Here is a 21819-nt window from a genome sequence, read left to right as displayed (position 1 = left end):
AACGGCCAAAACTCCAACGGCTCCCGATTGGTAAACACAGTAATGAAGTTAAAATGCAATGCAATTGACACAGCCTTAAAAATGTAGAGATCCTGCCTCTCCACATCCATCCAAGCCTCCCAGCGCTCCTGCACATTGATGAGAAACCCTGTGGGAAGCATCCAGGTGTCATCCTCCTCCTTTTCTTCCTCCCATATGACAGAAACACAGCAGACGGCACTCATCTGTCTCTCTTTCCTCCCCATCTCTCTATTTCAGCATTTGTTTCCTCTTTTCTCTCTTTTAGGGACATGATCTCTCTGTCTCTCCGTCTCTCTTCTCTCCCCTCTGAAGTTTCCGTGAGCGTGACTGCTCTGTCACTTTACTCTGAGGCCTGTCACTTTGCTGAAGGAAACCTGCTAACTGGCCTTGTGGCATTTCTCCTTCTCTGCTGCTGAAATCCAGTCGGCAGGCAGCGCTCGCTGTGTGGTTTCAGGGAAAAAAGGGAGACGATAAGAGGAATAAACAAATTTTTAAATAAATAAATGCAGGTGGAAGCTTTTGAAGGGCACACAGCTGCGGGGCTCTGTGGTGAATATTTAATGCAGGTATCACCAGCACACCGCCTAGAAACCCTCAGGGTCTGGTACCTTTGCCTCCGTCTACAGGAAAGCTCCATAAATCAGTCAGTCTCACTGTGAGAGGGAAGAAATCTCATTTCTGTTTGATTTAAGGTGTAATTATCATATAAAGAGAATTAAAATGATACTTTTGTTTTGGTTTTTCTGACATTTTACACTGTTTCTTCATTTCCTGTGGTTGGGCCATGAAGGAAGACTTAAGGGTTTCATTCAATGTCCAAGATGTCTGATTCAGAGCTGCTGGAAGGTTGCTATCAAAACATTTGGTCTAAAACAACTCAAGGAACACACACACACACACACACACACACACACACACACACACACACACAAAGACACACAAGCCTCCTCTATATTGAGGTCTTGACAGCTTTTGCAAACACCGTTCACCCTGAACAAATTTGACCAACACCTCTTCCGTCCTGGCAGTGAACACCACATTTCTATCTCTCCATCACACACGCACACGCGCGCACACACACACACACACACACACACACACACACACACACACACACACACACACACACACACACACACACACACACACACACACACACACACACACACACACACACACACACACACACACACACTTTGATGTTCCGTGTACAGGTTTGCTGTTTCTGCCCCCGCTTCTTTTGATCGTCTCGTCTGCACCTTTTTGTTTATTGATTGATTAGGCAGAGATCAAAGTCTGTCTGGAGCCGCAGTCAGAATGTTAATACTCGTACAAATCTCACTAATGCAAACATGGAAATCCAAAGTTTGTTGTTGTTGTTGTTGTTGTTGTTGTGTCGGTTGAAAGTGGAAACATATTTCTGATTCATGAGTTTTTCCTCTTTGAGGTGAGCAGGAATGGCGATGACCTCATTTAGGGCAGACACAGATTAATATTTAGTCTCGGGCCCTCGTCTGGTGTGCCGCTAATACATCTCGCCGTCCTTACACTCCAACCTTGAGCTTGTTTGTGTGAGTGAAAGTGGTCAGATGGAGATTTAATAAGTGATTTATTAAGCCAGATGTTGGACGTGATGGGGCAGGATTATGAGATGAGGCGGGGAAACTCATTTCTCAAGATTGGAAGGTCATTTTCAAAATTCACTGTTATGCTTGTTTATGCGTGTGTGTGTGTGCGTGTTTGTGTCTGTCTAGGAGATGACGAATCCATGCGTAAAGGCCAAGTGCTGACCTTGCTAGCAGATCAAGCTCTCCAGTGTCTGGACTTCAAGGCCTCCTACATCCACTGTCAGGACCTCATGGCTGCAGGTACTCAGTGTGTAGCTTTCACACCTCTCCAACTTCCACTGTGATGATGATACTGGTTGTACAACACACTCTTATCTTCCTGCACAATCAGTCAATATCCCAACACATAATCTATGGTTGCAATGAAGAAGCCACTGCATTGAAGACGACAAACTTTAGTCTCATAACAGTATAACATGGTAAACTGCCTTGAGTCCTTTAATTGTGTCAAAAAAGTGTCAAACAAACAACAAGGAGCACAAAACTTTGGACAGAAACACACACACACACACATACACTCCAGAACCCAACGGTGAAGTTCTGCAGGCTGAAACTACAGAAAAAGACCAAAAATAGGGACTTGGCAAAGAAAAAAGATGGAATTCTGTCTTCCATGTTTTCCATGGAGGGCACTGAACCCACATGAAGTCCAGTCCCTCAGCACGTAGCACACTTCATGTCATTTGTTTCTGTCAGATGTAATTAACGCCACTAGCGCTCTTTTGTGGGTTGTAACCACAGATCCAGACCTGGCCACGGTGGTTAGTTTGTGTTTGTGCTCCTTGCTGGTTGTGGTTTGCTGTGACTTTAGGCTTCTCACCGTCTCTCCTCAAAGGATCAAACTTAAACTGAGGCAGTGCAACGTGGATAAGAGGAGTTCAAAACAGAGAGACATTTCCCTTAGAATTCAAGCCGTGTCTCCTCCGGTTGTTGCGTGTCGGCTTTGTTAAGAGCTTCTTTTCATTTTTTGTGGATGGATTTTGTTCGGTGGGCTCCATAGGCGTTCTCGCCGAGGTCCAGCGGCGTTGCGTCTGATGTACGTCCCAGCAGCGGCAGAACAAAGAGAACGCCGTCCAAACACTGTGAAACCAGCCCGGAACCGTCCCACAGGAGGCGGAAGATTTTTTCATATCACAGCGCAGAAGAAATGAATTTCAGTAAATGAAAGTGAACAGAATCTCCCTGACCCTTCGTCTTCATCACAGCGTTGATGAAGGTGTGAGGAAATGAGCAGTGTTCTCCGCCTTTTTGACTGCAGCGGGATGTAATTAAGGAGATGGATCTGAGGTTTCTGCTTCCTTTCTGGATTGTGAGGAAGATGTCTGATCAGTGTAATTGCACCCCGTTGCGCAATCCCCTCATTAGGAAAGCTGGCTCTGATTTAAATGTGCCTTAATATCTCCCTCTGCTCTGAGGAGACCTCTTCTACAACGATGAAGACTGTTGTATATTTTGTTTCCTCCTCACCTCAACGCCCTCCTGTTCCTCCTCCTCCTCTTCTTCTCCTTCTCTCCCCAGGTTACAGCGCGGCGTGGGATGTGTGCAGTCTGTTGGGACAGTGCGAGGGCTACGGCGACCTCGGGGCTCGGCAGGAGCTGCTGGCCTTCTCGCTCACCCACTGTCCCCCCGACATCATCCACGCCCTCCTGGCTGCCTCCAGCGACCTGCAGACTCAGGTCACCGCTCTGCAAAACACACACACACACACACACACACACACACACACACACACTGCAGCCTCCATTTCATACCGCACAAGTCTGAACCAAACAAGAAGAAGTGTTATTAAGTTAGAAGTCTGGACAGGTAAAAGACCTCTAACCCTCAACCTTTGATCTGATATGAAAGGAAGCCCGTTTGTCCCGCAGCACAAATCTGATTCTTTCTCTCTAAATGTATTCACAAGGCCCAAAATTAACTTCTGCTCCGACTTCCAGAAGGTTAAATAATCTCTTTTTTGAGCAATTAAGCATAAGAGCGTAAGAGATGAAACGACGTGAAGACGCTCTGGGTTTCTGTTCAACTATTTATATTCCCGTTTGACTGGAATGGCGTCCTAAAGTCAAAGTCATAAATGTTTCATGCCGTTTCACATTCACCGCTAACTCTTTTCTTACCTGTCAGGTTGCCGCGGTTTCAAGCACAATAGAATAACAACCGTCTCCGCTCGTCCTCCAGGTGCTGTACCAGGCGGTGAACTATCAGATGGAGCCTGCGACGACCCAGGGTGGACCAGAGGCCGACGACACTGAGGCTCTCAAGGTGTGTGTGTGGGCGTGTGTGGGCGTGTCTTCTCCTTTTGTTTGCGTGTGTTTTCCTCTCACTCTATATTTGATGAGGTGTAAATCTTGTGCTCAGGTTGTTCAGCCCTGGTGGTTTATTTATGCCTCCCTCATGCGGCCCCGCAGCACCGCCGGCTTTTACGAGGCCTTAATGTGGATGTTAATGTTTCACGACTCGTGCACCCCCATCGCCTGTGTGTGTGTGTGTGTATGTGTGTGTGTGTGTGTGTGTGTGTGTGTGTGCGTGTGCGTGTGCGTGTGCGTGCGCGTGTGCGTGTGCGGATGTTTGCTCATTTCCAAGCTCCGCATTGTCACTTTATGGTTATTGATGTTCAGAATCATTTTGCATGTATATTTCTGCCTGATTGTGTTTACGTGCGTGATGTTTCTGTGTGTGTGTGTTTGTGTGTGTGTGTGTGTGTGTGTCCCTTTCATTCTTCCCAACCTCACGCTCCTGTTAAATCAAGTATTGATGAAAGGAGCCAGATGATTTGGCAGCAGCTCACTGGCTCTGGAAATGTGGGTTTTAAATTCTGTTCTCCAATTGTTCAATAACCACAATTCACCGTACAGTGCCGCCTGTTTCTAACGCTCCATTACATTCTAACTTTCACTTGAGTGAATGGAGCTAAACTTTTTTTTTATCAATTGTGGAGTTCTTGTTCCTTTTTTTGAATTGAATGCACAATGAGTGAATTTATGTTTGTTTGGCTCAAGGGTCGGGGAAATGTGAATGAATGTGAGTGAAGTGATTTCTAAACTGATAGATCACGCGTGATCATATTAGTCAGAAGAATAAGAAGCCATTTCCTATCACATCCTGTGTATGTGAATGTGCTGGACACCATCTTAGCATATCAATATATCTTTGTCAGGTTTGGCACAGACGGTCTCAGAGCTGGGAGCTTCTCTGCTGCCTGAATGCACATCAGCTCATTTCCTAAGCAGTCTAAAAGTGTTACAAAGGCACAAAGCCCAGCTCTTATTTAACTCCGTTCACTTCCAACTTTCATCTTCCATTATAACACAGATGTGTGAGCTTTCACACAACTGCTCTAATATTGCTGTTTAATTTGCAAAAAGAAGAAGAAGTGTGCAGCTCTGTGAATGTGAGCTGGTGAGACCTGTGTTGTATCTCCACTGCAGAGACGTGTCACACACACACACACACACACAGAGAGCATCTTAATAACGCTGTCATATTTCTGTCCTGTCTCGGCTGTCACCCGTCCGTTTGGCCCCAGGACTTTGCTCCCTCTGTGGGCTCGCCTGTGGGGACGGCCGGGGCTCTGCTGCACAGGACCACGGCCAAGACCATGGAGGTTCTGACCACCACCGGCCTGACCACCAAGGCTGTGCTCACCAAAGTCAGCGACCACCGCTGGTGGAAGGATTCGCTCAACCGCCTTCGCCCGCTGCATGTAAGAACACTTTTGATTAGCAGAGGAGCTCAAATTGATTAAAAATGGATCGGCGTTAATTACCTGAGGATGTATTGTTGCTCGTTGCCTCGGGGGCAGTCGCATGTCAACATGTGCGCCCGTATCTCACACACCAGCTCTCACACATCATAGGCTTTATCCAAAAACAACCAATCAGGAGCTCATCTCTTGCATAATTAATCGGCCCGACTGTTGAATATTTCAATATCTTGTGGTTGCCGGCGGCTGAACTGGCTCGGCGGTCGCCCGGACGGAGATTGATTACATCTCTGCTCTTGGCACCGACCTGAGAGGCTCGTGGCAGCTCGCAAGTTTCTGAGATAAAAAGAGAAAATAGTGGCGAGGACTTGAGGTGTGGGACAGACAGAGATGACGGGGGCAAGATGTGTGAATATTTAATGATGTTTTGATGGCTCCTCAGGGTCACGGCGAAGGATCCAGCAGCACGGGCGGAGCGGGCCAGAACTCCAACCTGGAGCGCCAAGGCTGCGGCCCCTTTTATCAGGAGCTCATTAAAGACCCGTATGTCGACCTGGTGAGTAGCGCCGCCTCAGTTTTCTCCCCGGTTTCCTCACACAGCAGCCAGGCTAAGGCATTTAATTAGGCTGTTAGACTGTAACTAAAAAAGTATGTTTGTGTTGAGCCCGAAATGAATATTGATTTTGAGCAAAGTCATTTCGACGCCAGAAGCAATTTGGAAGGATAAACGGAGACGAGATGAGATAAGCGTGAGAGAGAGCGAGTGTGGAGATGTGACACAAATATTTAATCACAGCCCAGCTAATGTATGTCGCAGACGGAGAGGAGGAGGAGGAGGAGGAGGAGAGCGTCAACAGAAGGAATTATAGAGGCAGAAGAGATGAAAAGTAAGGATTGGGAGTAGTTTGACCTTTTATGCCGGGGAAATGGCCGCCCCGGGCCGTGACTGGGCGTTTCACTCGCAGGCACAAATCATGTGGATAGCTAAAAGAGTGGACGCGAGGGGGAAGCGGAGACGGCCGATACATCTCCTCCCCTGACGCTTTAATAGGCCTCTCCAGATCCGCTCCCTCTGCGCCCTCTCCCAACATTCATCCGTCTTCCATCACCCGTCCACCAATAGCGGCTCCTCGCGTCCGTCCGCCCCTGAACCGGCAGATCCACGGTGGGGATTGTTTGTTTTTTTGTGTTTTTACCCAAACAGCGGGACGGAGAGGCTGATTGAGACGTGACAGACAGAGCGGGGAGAGGGGAGACACGCGAGCGCCGTCGTTCCGCCCTCCCTCCCGCGCTTGAAGGATAACTCGCTGTGAAAGGATCCCGTGAATGAATTATCAAAAGGCCGCCGCGCTCAAACGCTTCATCTGGCTCGCCACTTCCTCCGTGTGCTCCATCTCTCATCTGTCATGACTCTGGGACGCTGCCACTTAAATCGCGTCTCCCTGTGTCATTTTCCGCTCTGCCGGGAACGTCGGCGTTTGCCTTCAGTTGATGCACAAACTCTTGTAATGCATTTCTTCATCTCCTCTTCCTCCCTTCCCTTCCAGAGTCAGGACGTGTATTCGTCCTTCCGAGACGTGCCGCAGGAGAACTTTGCCGAGGTGCTGCTGAGGACCGGCAAGCTGGCCGAGGCCAAGACGGAAGGGAAGACGCTGTTCCCAGCTACGGAGGGTAAACACGCCGTACACAGACACATATGAGAGCGTATCTGAGAGTCTGAGTCTGAAAGTGATAGAGCGACTCAGGTGACTGGCGTTAATGCGGCGCCATAACACGCCCGGAGCTGCTAATTGCGTGGTGAGATTGTGTTCTTGTCCCGGCCTCTTAAAGCGCTGGCAGCCACAACCCGGATCCAATTAATCAAAAAAAAAGAAAAGTACAGCGCTCTGGCAGATTGCCTTTCTTTCATTTTGTCTTGAGACTCAAAAGCAGCACTTCACCCTCACACACTGATGTTTGCGGCCATTCGCAAACATCAGATTCAAACCTGAGGCGCTCAAATTTCTGTCTTATTTCCAAAAAGTACTTTGTCATGAATGGAGGGTTTGCTTTTCAGCGTCTTGTTTCAAACGGCTCGTGTTTGAGAACTACTTAACTTTCGCCTGTGCTCCACCCGCCCCTCCTCGCCACTCCTCATCTGTCTACTCGGGCAGGCCGTGCGTAGCGGACGAGAGAGCAACGGACTCTTATTGATTAATTAATGTATACCCACGTATCCCGCGGCAACAGTAAATAACGACGCGTCACACGCCGGCGATACCGGGGAGATAACGGCGAGTCAAAACATCAAGGCCGCGGCGCGTGATGGATCGCAGCTGCTCGCCAAAATCAATGGCGGGACCAAAAGTGTGTGTGTGTGTGTGTGTGTGTGTGTGTGTGTGTGTGTGTGTGTGTGTGTGTGTGTGTGTGTGTGTGTGTGTGTGTGTGTGTGTGTGTGTGTGTGTGTGTGTGTGTGTGTGTGTGTGTGTGTGTGTGTTCAATGAATACTAATGTGGGGACACTGAAGAAAGGCGAGGCACACACTTTGGCCGTAGAATGCTGACACCTGGACGCAGACACGCACACATTGATGGACACACTCCCTCTTCTCTCTCTCTCTCTCTCTCTCTCTCTCTTCAAAGGAATATCTCTCTTCTTTAAAGTCACCTTCCCTGCAGAGCTGTGGCGACGCGTCTGCAAAGATAAAACGGGACGCGGACGGCACGGCGCTGATAACAACCTTCGATTAATGACTCCCATATCGCTCCGCCGCGCCGCCTGTCCTCAAAAACAGAGCGGGAGATGGCCTTTAAGAAAATAAATATATAGATTTTTCACCTGCCCCAGATAAGCTGGAGGTAATTAATGATGACACAAGTGGAGAGCCACTCAATTGGAATTGAGCTGAGTAAGGTGCAGAATAGCTTGGTGTTTGGTGTTAGAGCAGACACATACTCTCTCTCTCTCTCTCTCTCTCTCTCACTCACTCACTCACTCACTCACTCACTCACTCACTCACTCACTCACTCACTCACTCACACACACACACACACACACACACAGAGCATAGAGGGCTGCCAATTGCAGCATGTTGACCGGGTCTATAATCGCTTGTTTCTCACCTGCCTGCACAGGTGAAACACTAATAAGTCACTGTCACACCATCTCACCAACAATGTTCCCAATTTAGCTGACATGGGTGTATATGTGTGTTAACGTGTCGACACACACACACACACACACACACACACTCTGGCCCCGGCTCATGCATCGACTCCTGTACGTGAAGCCTCTTTATCTGTTTTTCTTGCGCTCTCCCTGTAGGCTTTTATGTCGTGTGTGTGTGTGTGTGTGTGTGTGTGTGTGTGTGTGTGTGTGTGTGTGTGTGTGTGTGTGTTTACCCCTCAGGTTCTTCCCGTCCTGATGGTATCTGTAGCTTTAGAGAGGCGTGTAATCAGCTCATTCGAAGGTGTTGCTCATTGAAACCCGGGGGGGCAGGAGGAGAGGGTCGGTTTAGGTTGAATATTTAAAAAAAGCAACAATAGGATGGGTGTGTGTGTGTGTGCGCTCAAAAGAGCTGTTACAGCTCTCCCAAGCGGTGCATCACTCTAGCCTCAAACCACCCACCCACCCACACACACACACACACACACACACTCATGGAGAAGTGTACTGTGTGTGTGTGTGTGTGTGTGTGTGTGTGTGTGTGTGCCCGTGCCCCTGTCGCTCACCCACCTCCTTCCTCTCTCTCTCCCCCAGTGTCCACGCTCCAGTTTCCTCTGTCTGTTCCACTTTGTCTCAGGCTCTTATCACCAACAGAGGCTTTTTGTTCTTCTCTGGTCTGAGACTACAAAGTGGCTCTTGGTGTCTGCTCTCTCACACACACACACACACACACAAACACACACACACATGAGTCCATGTAGGGACTGAGCGAGGGAAGGATTTAGTATGTGTGCGCTGTGTTTGATGTTCCATGAGTAAATATTGGTAGATTTGCACATATAGGTCCAGCTGTGTGTGTGTGTGTGTGTGTGCAGCCCAGTGGTTACCAATGAAAGTGTGACACTGGAACCACAGGATGAACTCCGCCCAGTGGTTAAAAATTTATGAAGAATTATTGAGATTTTCTGATTTCTGTCTGTCCGTGTGGGTGATTGATGACGTTTTCTCGTTTGGAATGGAGCCGGTCAGAGAGAATCCCACGTTAAAGGAGCACTCAGCCCAGGTTTGCACTCATCCAGGGTGCACTTATTAGAAGTAGGCAAGTGCTCCCACTTTGAATAATGAATACACACACACACACACACACACACACACACACACACACACACACACACACACACACACACACACACACACACACACAGGATGGCAGAGCTCAGGAGGGATTTTTTTTAAACGACACCTCTTGACTTGTGTCCCCCTTTTTCCTCCTCTCCCTCTATTTTTACCTTCCCCCTATTCTGACAGGCCCAGAGAGAGAGACTGTGTGTGTGTGTGTGTGTGTGTGTGTGTGTTGACAGCCGCAGCCCTCGCATTCAACAAATCTGTGCTGGGTTGTTAATCCTCAGTGCTTTAAGTTTGACACTTTCTATTCTTCCTCTTCTTTCTGTCTCCCTCTTTCTCTGTCTCTCTCTCTCTCTCTCTGCTTCTGTCTCTCTCTCAATCCCTCCATCCGTTCCAGTGTTGCTGCAGTTGGCCAACGATGCGTTTCCCAGGGACATGACGCTCGCACTGTCCTACTTACTGGCCCTGCCTCAGGTCAGTGGACACACACACACACGCACACACACACACACACACACAAATATGCACACAAACACACGCTGGTGTTGGCACGAATCTTAAGTGTAATAAAATAATAAAATCAGGTTCTTGCTGTATTCATCCTTCACTGTCACCTCCCTCCCTCCTTCCCTCTCTCCCCCCCATCTCCCTCTCTCCCTCTCCCTCTCCCTCTCCCTCCCTCCTTCTCTCGCTCCCTCCCTCCCTCCTTCCCTCCCTCCCCCCCTTCCTCCTCCCAGGTTCTGGATGCCAACAGGTGTTTTGAGAAGCAGTGCCACTCGGCCTTGTCCCTCCAGTTGGCCGCCTACTACTACTCGCTGCAGATTTACTCTCGCCTGGCGCCGTGCTTCAAAGACAAGAACCACACCCTCTACCAGGTGAGCGTGTGTGTGTGTGTGTGTGTGTGTGTGTGTGTGTGTGTGTGTGTGTGTGTGTGTGTGTGTGTGTGTGTGTGTGTGTGTGTGTGTGTGTGTGTGTGTGTGTGTGTGTGTGTTTTACCCCCCAAATCCTGCCACAGGAAATGCTTCTACAGGCTGAATAGTTTAATGAAAATGCATTTTTAATACTGAACTTAATAGATCATACAGACAGACACACTCACACACACTCCAGCTCTGTGCGTGTGCTGGAAGAGCAGCATTGGCAGCGGAAGAAGTGGGACGAAATGGCTCTGACCTTTTCCTTGAGTGGACGTCTGTGTCTCTGGTGGGCTTCAGCAGCAGGTGGAGGGTGGGAGGGAGAAATGCAGGAAATGAAGAGAATGGAGAGGCAGAAGTGGTTAAGTGTATCCAGGCTGACGTCCAAGGTCAGGCCGGCTACCCAACAACTCTGTGCCACACTCACACACACCGAGCCCACACACACACATACACACCGAGCGCACACACACGCACACTACTGCCGCATCTTAATAGCGGTAATCACTTCCTAGCCTCCTGCCTGAAGTGAAGTTCAAGTCCATTAGCTTAAAACATATACAGTACATCCTCTCTTCTTCTTCAACATCGCCTCCTTTTCTCTCCCTCCCTCTCTCTCCCTCTCTCACTCTCTCACACGCTCACCTGTCATTTCCTTTCCCTTTCTCTTTGTTCTCTCAGAGTGTAAAGCTTGTTTTCTTCGTGTCCCCGGGTCTCGAGCGGCCGTCGACTTCTGTAAAAAAAAGTTTTATAATGCTGGATTTAATGAATGTTGTTGCGTTTACGTGACACATCTGTGCCTTCGCCTCTCTTTTCAAGCCTCCGTCCTCGCATGTTCCTCTCCTGCTCTTCCTCTCTTATCTTCAGAGAGCACATGTTGTACGAGCGCCCGACGTTTCATTCCAGATATGTACGACACGGGCCTGCGTGTGCGTGTGCGTGTGCGTGTGTGTGTGTGTGTGTGTGTGTGTGTGTGTGTGGGCATCATCAGCGCGTGCCTGCCCTGCATTACAAATGACATCGGGGCAGGAAGATGCTTGTCATTGTCGTTTGTGTGTATGATGGCAGTCTGGCATGTGTGTGTCTGTGATGGATCTGTTTTTGTGACAATGATTACTGTGTGTGTGTGTGTGTGTGTGTGTGTGTGAGAGACTGGGCGTGGGGGTGGATTCTTGTCGTCAAGCTGTCTCTGAGCGTTTTCCCCTCTCTCCTCACATGAAGAGGAGTCGCTCGCTCTGTGTCACTTGTCACATAATTTCACACGCGGAGCAATAAGACAGGAAACACTCGAGCCACCCAGAGTCAGTCAGTCGTGAATGCAAATGGGCGTCTCGAAGGCTGTGTGTGTGTGTGTGTTTGTTTTTACAGACTGAATCAAGACTCTGCATCCTGGCTGGATTCTGTAGAGCTTCGGCAGCAGGAACGTCTTTAAAGGAGACGTTTGTGCTGCGTGTCACATTAATAACTGTTTTCATCAATGGCCTCAAACTGAAAGGAACTAGGATCTATTTCTTCTACATTTTTTCTTAATCTCCCTTACATATTAAACCCAGCAGCACTCGGATCACCTTCTTCTTCTTTTGGAGAGTTTCGGCAGGTTCTATTGACTTTCAAGGTCTTTAACTCTTCCTCTCCCGGCCAATTGGCGTCGTCGTCGCCGCCGCAGCGCGCTCAATGATACGCAGGCTGGCTTTCCATTATTCCCCAAAGCGTAATGAGCCGATTCCCGCTCGCTCCAACTGGAAGTTTTCATTATGCTGACTAAAGTGCTCATTTGCAAAAAACACAGGCGATGCTTAGCGTAATTGTTCTGCTGCTGGTGTTTACATTTTATTTGACAATAGCCTGTGTTTATGTAAGTGTTGAGGCCTGTTTACCTATGCTTGTCACTATTTTGCCTTGACTTTGCCTGCGCGCGTGTGTGTGTGTGTGTGTGTGTGTGTGTGTGTGTGTGTGTGTGTGTGTGTGTGTGTGTGTGTGTGTGTGTGTGTGTGTGTGTGTGTGTGTGTGTGTGTGTGTGTGTGTGTGTGTGTGTGTGTGTGTGTGTGTGTGTGTGTGTGTCTGTGTGTGTGTGTGTGTGTGTGTGTGTCTGTGTGTGTGTGTGAGAGAATGCGCACTTGCTTGAGCATAATTGTAGCCATGCAGCCTCTGTGCGGCGAGCTGCTGAGCAAAGAGATTGAGCTTTTTCACTGAAGCGTGTATCTTCGCCTGCAGTCACCATTCTCTCACAGTATTGATTGCTCACGCTCCAAATGTACACTTACGTATACACACACACAAACACACACACACACACACACACACACACACACACACACACACACACACACACACACACTCTACACACACACTCTACACACACAAACCCACACCATCTATAAAGACGTGGAGCTTTACACTTTAGAGTACATCAAGCAGAAACACTGCTCGGCTCCTTGAGCTTCTCATTATTGTTTCTCATTATAACATTTAGTTGCATAATAAAGCCCACAAACCATTCTTAAAGATACTTTACCTTCACTTCATATACCCCCGATTTGGCTACTGATTTGAAATGAGGTATTAAATGAGGTCTATAAACTTATACATTTGTTTTTTGAAGGGAGAAAATGATTCCATCAGCAAGGTAGCAACAACGTCAACCTGTTTCTGAGTAGCATTTTATTTACATGGAGACCCGTTCCCTCTTTCCCTCTGTGAAGCTTCTCATGTGTTCAGTACATTTTGTCCATTTGGTAGTGATATTTTTAACATGGCTCAGTAGATTTCCCTGGACTGGAGTGGAATGTTCTGCTGTGTGCAGAAGCAGAAACGTGTCGCAATCACAGAGATAACGAGTCACACGCTGAATGGATTCCATATCATAATGAAGCTGCGCGGATGCGGCGTCCTTCCTGTCTGTTTGCACAAATTGTACACTTAAATTGAACCCATGTACAGCAATCATTAGCGGCATTCACGTCACCCGTGGGAGCGCTGCTAAGAGTGGAGTCGCTGCAGAAACGGAGGGCAGAATGGAGGAAGATCAGGCGTAGCTGTGTGGGGAGCGGTCGGTGCTAAGAGGCCTCTGAGCTGTTGATTAGATGCAGCGGGTTAACTAGTTAGCACCGGGCTACATCTGCTTTCACGCCTCGTCCCGTCCTATTGTCAGACGATGCGCCTCACTCGTGATCGCTCCCCCCTCTCATGGCGTGGCGTGACCTGCGGTGCAGCCAAGCTTGTTTATGGGGTGATAATCCTTTCACAAGTGGTGTTGGGTCCCTTCCCCTCCCCCCCCCCCCCTCTTGGATTCCTTCTAATTATGTGCACATATACACCATTTGCAGAATTAGTGCTAATGAGGCCACCGACTGTATGGCAAAGCCTTCGGCATGGCATCAATTACAACTCATTAGATCATTACCAGCACGCTCTCTGGAGAGGGGAATGTACACCCCCCCCCCCCCTCCCATCCCCCCCCTGTGACCTCTACATGACTCTTCACACACACAAAAGTTGGTGAGTGTGTTCAAATCTAGGAGGCAGAGCAGATTTGTGCAGATTTAGTTTGAATTAATCAACAAATTTGCTTTAACAAGAAAGGAGAAGAAGAAGAAGAAGCAGCGGTGTAAAAAGGAGAGTTTTGATTGGCTCCAGGCTCTGGTGGAGATGGAGGCTTTTGTTAGACGCCGTTCGCAGGAAGGATGGGAGCAGAGAGGAAAGAGCCCGTTGGCTGCTGTGGAATAGCTGAGGGGGGAGATGGAGAGGCTTCCTCTGAGCTGTGGAACATCACACACAACACTTCAAACATAGTTTCTATTCATACACTAATGAAAGATGAGAAGTTAGCCTCTTTTTTTGTCATCTCCAGACGGTCTGAAATGGACGTGAGCGAGTCATTAGGCGGGACGTACGTCTTTTGAGTGATTTCGCGACATTCGGGTTCGTCAGGAGGATTTCTCTAAAAAGAAAGGAGACCTGAGGCGAAGCAAGAGGGGAGAAGAACGCATCAATGATGGGAGGAAGGTCTGTGTTTTGAGGAAGGTTACTGGGACGCATCAAGAATAGAATCCTGTTCGCCCCAAGTACTTTAGATTATGAGAGACAGACAGAGAGAGAGAGACGTGATGGGGAGAGAGAGAGTCCTTGTTATTACTCTTCCTCTCCTCTCCCACTCTGCACACAGTTTCCCCTCTTGTCCTGCTCTTGTAGCTGCATTTTTGGCACCAAGGCCACATCTGAAGACACGCGCAGCAGGAAAACAGACACACACATACACACACACGCTATGGTTGAAACCCACAGCAGCCATTCCAGGCAAGCATAATTATCTTATGCAAATAGGATCAACAAACAACCCATGTTATCCTGCTGGGTGACAGTCAGAGTAAAAGATGCCAAAAACCAAGTTCAGGAGCTCGTTTAATTAGACCGTGGGTGGTGTGAGAGCTGCAACATCCACCTTCTTCTTCTTCTTCTTCTTCCTGCCTGCCTGCCTGCCTGCCTGCCTGATGCACACTCAATCCTAAATGTGTACCCGCTGTCTTATTCCCCATGGGCCGGAATCACAGCAGCTATAATGCTTCCTGCTACATTCACACATTAGCTTGGCTTGTTGGGGGAGCAGGTTTTGAAAATGCCTGATTGAACTTCAGGTGCGGCACTCCAAGTTAGTTCAGAATATGTGTGTGTGTCACAGTGATATATATGCTTCCTTGTCGAAGGTTTGAGTTCTCTGAATGCTTTCCTCTTTTATTTGCCTCGGTTCAGAGGAACCTTCACCAGATCCTTTTCATGACTCATAAATGATACAATGTCCCTTTCACACAGTTTTACCTGGATTGGGTTATAAACACAAACTTTAGTAGACACTAATATAAAATATTGTATCTGTGTTTCTTTTTTACAGGCTGACCCCAAGGAGCTGATCCGGTCGGTCTCTAAGCACGTGTCTGCACACTCTGAGTGGCCAGAGGAGGTGCAGAAGCTGATCGCCCAGCTCCACGTCTACAACGAGCGCCTGACCGATTTCACCCAGGCTCAGGTGCTCCAGGGGCTGGGCCGCGGCGTGGACGTCCAGCGCTTCAGCTCCGACTCCGACTACAAGAAGGAGACCATCCTGGGCCTCACAGAGTCAGTATAAGACATGAGAATGGCTATCAATGCATCACTAATGACAAATTACAACAACAAATATGTGTTTACTTCATTCTACACCGCAATCTTCTATGTAAATTCTAAAGTGAAAATGCTAATTAGGATAAGTACATATCGGGTGAAAATGAAATGGTAATGTCAGTGAAATTAGTCATTTGTATGTTCTTCTTTATCGTTCTCATGCAGCCTCGCCAAAAAAGCAGGAGCACAAATGAGCAAACAGTTAAAGGCACAGTGCTGATATGAATCTGTCTCTCCAGTCCCGTTGCCAAGTTGCTGTGCTCTCAGTCAAAACTTGGCCAAGTGCACACAGTTGGGGATAAAGTGCTAACACTCACTGAGTCATCACCGTGGATACGCGCCACGCTTGCATAACCGTGTTGATGATTTTCGTTTAGTTTGGAGTTCAGCGCTCTGGAAGAAGCCCTGCCTAAATAAAGCTACAGCATGTTTACGCTGCAGTTAGTGGGCCGTGGTTTTATTTTCCTGTTTTTATTTCTGTGTTTTCCTGCGTCAGTGTGATGAATACTAAATCCTTTTTTCTGCGGGTGTGTTTAGGACACTGGATGCTGGAGTGTACAGAATCGCTCTCTCTCTGGCAAAGCGCTACAGCGTTCCTCTGTGGGAGGTCTACATGACTCACCTCGAGTTCCTCTTCACAGACAGCGGGTACTTGGCACACAGACACACACACACACACTCTGCATCTCCACATCGTTATAACCTAAAATGTGTGCAATGGTCCCTCTACAATACTTATAAGGTTGTGTAATTCCTAACACTGAATGAAAATTTGTTGAAAATGTCACAAACACCGAGCTTGGAAAGGTCGAAAGGCGAAAATGCGCCATCAGACGAGTTTGAGCGAACACCAGTCAAAATCCCTTTTCCCCAGGAAGTCTGACGCCGTCTTCAGAACTCTATTAACATGACAGACCACTTCCCTAAAAACCTGATTTATGTATTTGTGCGATTATTATTCACAGTTGTCAGTTTGAAATATGTGTTCTGTCAGTCTGCATCTGAAATGCTCTCCAAAAGATTTGATACCTGCCATCACGTTTTGATGAAGAAATATATCCCCAGTTTGTATCACTGGTCTTATGTATGAGGTTTTTGTTTAGGTGTGTGTGTGTGTGTGTGTGTGTGTGTGAGAGAGGGTGCACATACGCATCCCCTCCATTTTTCAAAACATTCTGAAAGGTGTGATGGAAAAAGTGTAAGTAGCACGACTGCTTCTGTGAGTTATGACAAAGCTGAAATGCATAAAAAGCATACGTGGGCGTGTGTGTGTGTGTGTGTGTGTGTGTGTGTGTGTGTGTGTATAGAGTGGATGTGAGTATGTCAGACTCTATTTCCATAATTTATTTGCTCTCTGACTTCATAGCTGGGGATCTTACTAGCTCTGCACCTTTCCTTGTTTTAATAGAATGCCTTTTCAGCAGAGTTATGGTGTGTGTGTGTGCGCGTGCATGTGTGTGTATCAGTGATAAATATCCCCGTGTCACTAAGGCATTGCATTCTGATATAAGGAAATGCTTTATGGCCCCCACTTAACAATAAATTACAACCAATACTTCCCTCAGATTCTCCCACAGGCGCTTTGACTGTGATTCTCTATGAATGCTGAGGAACTTTGGAACCAGAGTGGAAGTGCCTGTGATGTACGAGCGCTGATTGGATGGAAGGGCTCAGGGAGTGATATACAGGTGCAGCTCAATGAATTAGAATATCATGGAAAAGTTCATTTATTTCAGTAATTCAATTCTCAAACTCTCATATATTATAGATTCTTTACACACAAAGTGAAATATTTCAAGCCTTGATTTGTTTTAATGTTGATGATTCTGTCTTACAGCTCATGAAAACCCCAAACTCAGTCTCTCAGAAATGTTAATATAGTGATAAAGTTCCATCTAGTATCCTCACAGTGTCTCACTCTAATCAGCTCATTAACTCAAATCACCTGCTGAGGTTTCCTGAGCCTTTCCATTGTCTCTCAGTCTGGTTCAGTAGGAGACACAATCATGGAGCTGCACCTGTAAGTCAGAGGAGGTGCAGGTTGGAAGCTAGTTTATGTTTTAGCTTTGTTGATCCCTGTGGGGAAAGAATGCATACAGGAATGCAGGAAGTTGGTTGGAGGACGGTGGAACAGATGCTGCCCATCGTCATCGTCAGCACTGCGGCTGGCGCCATCGTCCAGGGCGGTAGCGGGAGTATTCACAATAACGGGACGCGTGTGTGTGGGCTGTCTGAGAAAACCAAGCACCCTAGGGGAACACACACACACACACACACTCACAGAGGAATATTACGTCCAAGATTAAAATCTCCAGACCTTCTTGCTTGCTTGCTTATCAATAAATCATCATATATAGTTGGTTTCACACTCTGAATGGCGCTCAAGAAGACCAATAAACTGAATTAAATGTGTAGAAGTGGTAGAAACGTTGGATGCTGTAATAGAGGGAAGTCTGCCGTTTTCCTCTTGCTTTTGACCAAAGTTCTAGTGCCTTTCAGTCAGTCTGTGTAGGTTGCCTGAACGATAAGCAGACAAAGAAAACAAGGTGTCACCGTTAAATGGTAACGCTGATGCCCAAGTACACAACGGCCAAAGATCCGTCGTTAATTGCGGAAAGAAACAAGAGAGCGGAGGTCGTTGAGTAGAGAAACGGCGTTGGCACGGAGGGAAGAGGGAGAATAAGGAGCGTATAGGAGGGAGAGCAGATGGATCACGCTCCCGGACCGTCCCACAGACAGTTCCTATTAACACAGAATAAACGCTTTTAGAGGAATCGATACACCACTAAACACCGCCAGCATCAGCTCTTCTACCTCGCCTCGTGTGTGTGTGTGTGTGTGTGTGTGTTGGTCTTTGTAGACGTGCTCAGAGATGCTTCAGAGACATGAATTTCACTCTGTTTATTGACATTTTAATGGCGGCTCTTAAACGGTTTAAGTGTCTCCTCCAAATATAGAAATGCGTTGACGTGCTTCCAAGACGCATCCACTATTCCTCTCTGTCAAAGCTATGAAATGTGCTAAGTACATCATATCTGTAGCAAGAAACAGTTGAAAGGTTTTACAGCCTTTTGTTTGTTTTGGCGCCCCTGAGTCGAGTTCGTTGGCGTCAGCACATTGTGTCCCGTCAGGTGTGCAGTCGCCCAGTTGGGTTTCGGGCAAATATTGGCTAAGTAAGGTTTCACATTGAACACAGCGGCACCGCATAACACCTAGACCTCGTTCGCCCGCTCCTCTCTCTCACTCCACACCGCACACCTTCCAGTCTCATCTGCCCGGGATCACGCTTTATGTGAAGAATGTCAGGAAGTTAAGCCGCAGCGCTCCCTCCTCCTCCTCCTCCCTCCCCCCCTGCTGTTTCACCTGCCGCCCTCTTCAATTCTTTAAGCGTCGCTCTCCACCGTCACTCTTGCACGTTAAGCACCTACAGCTCAGATTGGCAAAAAGTCAAAGAGTATTAAAAGTCATTTGTTCAGCTTCCTTTTCAATATTAGCTCATTTCAGTAAGTTAGGTTCTCTGTTTTGGCATTTGCATGAATCTGGTGACATGCTGCCTCCCGTCAGCTCGGTGAAAGCACTCGCTGTTGATTGCAACACGCTGTTTTAGTCCAACTACATTTAGCTGTGTTGAACGTTTCCCTCTAATTAAGTTAGTGCTGTTGCCTGGCTGGATGTTCATTTGTGTAGTGCTTAGCATTCTGATGAGTTCTAAAATAAGAAGCATTTGAGGAGAATTTGTACACAAAGCTCCTGGTATTCAGTTGCAGTTGTTGGTTACTGATGCCGGTCCACAAAGGCTCTGCAAGGTCTGAGCGAGCGAGCAACCCGACCATTCTGTTGTGATATATTGATCGTTAGCATGCTTGCGTCCGGCTGAACGTACATATAGATAGCTTCCTCACTCGATCATGCTGAAGGCTTCTAACAAGGCCGTCCGTTTATGCCGTCAGCTGCTCCTCTTTACCCCCTCTGCTCCTATCTGCCACACGCTGCTGTTGACTATCCATGTGCGTCTTCACTCCGCCGCGCCGACCTCCTGCTGCTCCGCTTCCTGTCTAATCAAATATACTCTCGATGGTATCTTTACGTCGGTTTGACTGCTCTGTATTATCCGTTCCATGCCCTGATGTGTTTGCTCAGGGCTTCCTCTTTATACCCGGGTGGCGTTTTGTCCCTGCTGTGAATTTTTTATCGCAAATCCCGGCTTCTTATGTTGAGAACTTCAAAGAGTACAGTCTGAACAACCAAGGCTTTACCGCTAGTTAGAATATGTGTTAGAATATGTGTATCTCTGTTTTTCACAGCCCCCTGCACACCCACACAGGTATTTTGTGTAATTCTGTCAAAGGTCGCCAAACTCCATGCATATATAATGGAATCAAAAAGGGTTCCAACTGTCAGACAAACACACACACCTACACACAGGACCGTTAAGAGGTCTGACACGCACAAGTAAGTGAAATCGCCTGTGTGGGTGCATCACAGCACAGGGCATATGAATACTGACAAGGCCTCAAAAATATCGGAATTTCACCGTCGTAATCTGTTTAGCGGTTTCCATGGCGTCTGCTCGTCACTCTCCTTGTGGCGCGGGGGAAGTGCAGCGGCTGCGAGCTCAACATGGGTCTCGTCTGTATGTCGGATCACGTATCTCTGCAGATGGTGTGTGAAGATTTGGGCTTTGCGTCTTATCCGTGAGCGAGTGTGTGTGAGCGTGTGTGTGTTTCAGCAGGTAGAAGCAAATTGCATCACAGTGAAAAAGCCGTATGCCTTTCAGTGTTTTTTTTTTTTTTTTGGTTGAGAAAATGGCCTTGTGTAATTTACTGAACCTGTTTGGAATTGGTCGACATGACAACACCCCCGCCAGAATGGGGAAAGAAAGAGAGAGGGATGAAAGAGACAGAGGAGAGAGAGAGAGAGCAGCAAAGATATTGAGGAATATTCAAAGGGATTAAATTGGCTCCCTGCTTTGGTCGTTGAATGTTTAATGAGAAAGCGGTGATATTACAGCCGCATGAGCAGAGATTGAACAGGAATCTGTGTTTTGTACTGGAAAATGCTGCTAAAAAAGAAACTGGAGATGTAAACACCTGCTGTCAATGGGAAGAGAAGGAGGAGTGAACGTCGGGGTTCGATGCCTGGGCACGTTTTTAGTTTGAGAACTGGTGCTTTCAGGCGCTCAAGAACGAAACAAGGTTATAATGTAAGTCCAAACATCAGGATTCAACTCTGGGGCCTTTTGTTTTGCGAGAGAAGGAAAGGTCCCAGTTCTGAGGATGATTGCTCTCCTTTTGATAATCTGTCTTATTGTCAGCCACTTTCACGACACCACAGACGTCTGTGCTGCGTCATCCAGCAACCGGCCTCCGAGCCCAGAGCAGACATTGTCCTCTCTGTTGTCACACTCGAATCCACGCTCACACACTCCACAGACAGCTCTGGTCCCTGTGATCCCCCACCCCCGCCTCAGCCACCAGCTTTACTTTGCCTTTTGTTCTTAAGTATATCTTTAACATTCTACTTTGTAGCCTTGTTCTCTTCCCCTCCTCTTCTCCCCGGTGCTTTTCCTCTGTTCTTTTCTCTCGGTCCTCTCATTCTGCCGACCACCCGCTGTTGTTGACTCCCAGTTCGCCGGTGACACACGTTGTCAGAAAGCAATGGCGTTCATTAATTGTGCACAATTTAAACCGCTGAATAGTCTTCCTCAAACAGACCGGCTCTCTGATCCCATCACATCCTCCATTACTGCCTTCTTTACGGCCCTCTATTTTTCCTCTCTCTCTTTCTCTCTCTCTCTCCCTCTCTCTCTCTCTGGCGTTCCCTTTCCGTTCCGTTTCACAACACACTCACCTTACTACTACTTGACGATTCTATATGCTGCAGTTGTATTTCTCATCCGGATGCCAGACCTGCTGTGTCGATGAATCTTCACCTTGAAGCTCCTGCCTCTTTTTTTACAAGAACAAATGTAAAACCTTTAGAGACTTTGTGATAGCCCGGACTATGGTTGTGTGGACTTATTTGTATGAAAATATGCTGGATGATTACTTTAAATGTGACATTGTCAGATAGTTTCACTTGGAAATATTTAGCCTCACCGTTTTCTTTTCCATTCCCCAGTTTTTCC

At 47.6% G+C, this 21819-nt stretch overlaps 1 protein-coding gene across 2 annotated transcripts in view; it reads left to right on the top strand.

The window, feature by feature from the left end:
* Nucleotides 1-21819, top strand: part of nbas (NBAS subunit of NRZ tethering complex) — a 99311-nt gene that overhangs the window by 43055 nt on the left and 34437 nt on the right. For both annotated transcript variants that reach the window (XM_076148717.1, XM_076148715.1), the window contains exons 34-44: nucleotides 1776-1889; nucleotides 3168-3325; nucleotides 3828-3911; nucleotides 5176-5352; nucleotides 5795-5908; nucleotides 6900-7023; nucleotides 10019-10095; nucleotides 10359-10496; nucleotides 15424-15647; nucleotides 16230-16340; nucleotides 21813-21819. The exon at nucleotides 21813-21819 is cut by the window's right edge and continues 244 nt beyond it. In XM_076148717.1, coding sequence (XP_076004832.1) covers nucleotides 1776-1889; nucleotides 3168-3325; nucleotides 3828-3911; nucleotides 5176-5352; nucleotides 5795-5908; nucleotides 6900-7023; nucleotides 10019-10095; nucleotides 10359-10496; nucleotides 15424-15647; nucleotides 16230-16340; nucleotides 21813-21819 — 1328 coding nt within the window. The remainder of the gene's footprint in view (nucleotides 1-1775; nucleotides 1890-3167; nucleotides 3326-3827; nucleotides 3912-5175; nucleotides 5353-5794; nucleotides 5909-6899; nucleotides 7024-10018; nucleotides 10096-10358; nucleotides 10497-15423; nucleotides 15648-16229; nucleotides 16341-21812) is intronic.

This window comes from Genypterus blacodes, unplaced genomic scaffold (assembly GCF_046128005.1).
Source record: "Genypterus blacodes isolate CSIRO-AG114 ecotype Tasmania unplaced genomic scaffold, CSIRO-AGI_Gbla_v1 ptg000042l_1, whole genome shotgun sequence".
NCBI lineage: Eukaryota > Metazoa > Chordata > Actinopteri > Ophidiiformes > Ophidiidae > Genypterus > Genypterus blacodes.
The sequence above is the reverse complement of the archived record's forward strand: the minus strand, read 5'-3'. Positions and strand labels throughout refer to the sequence as shown.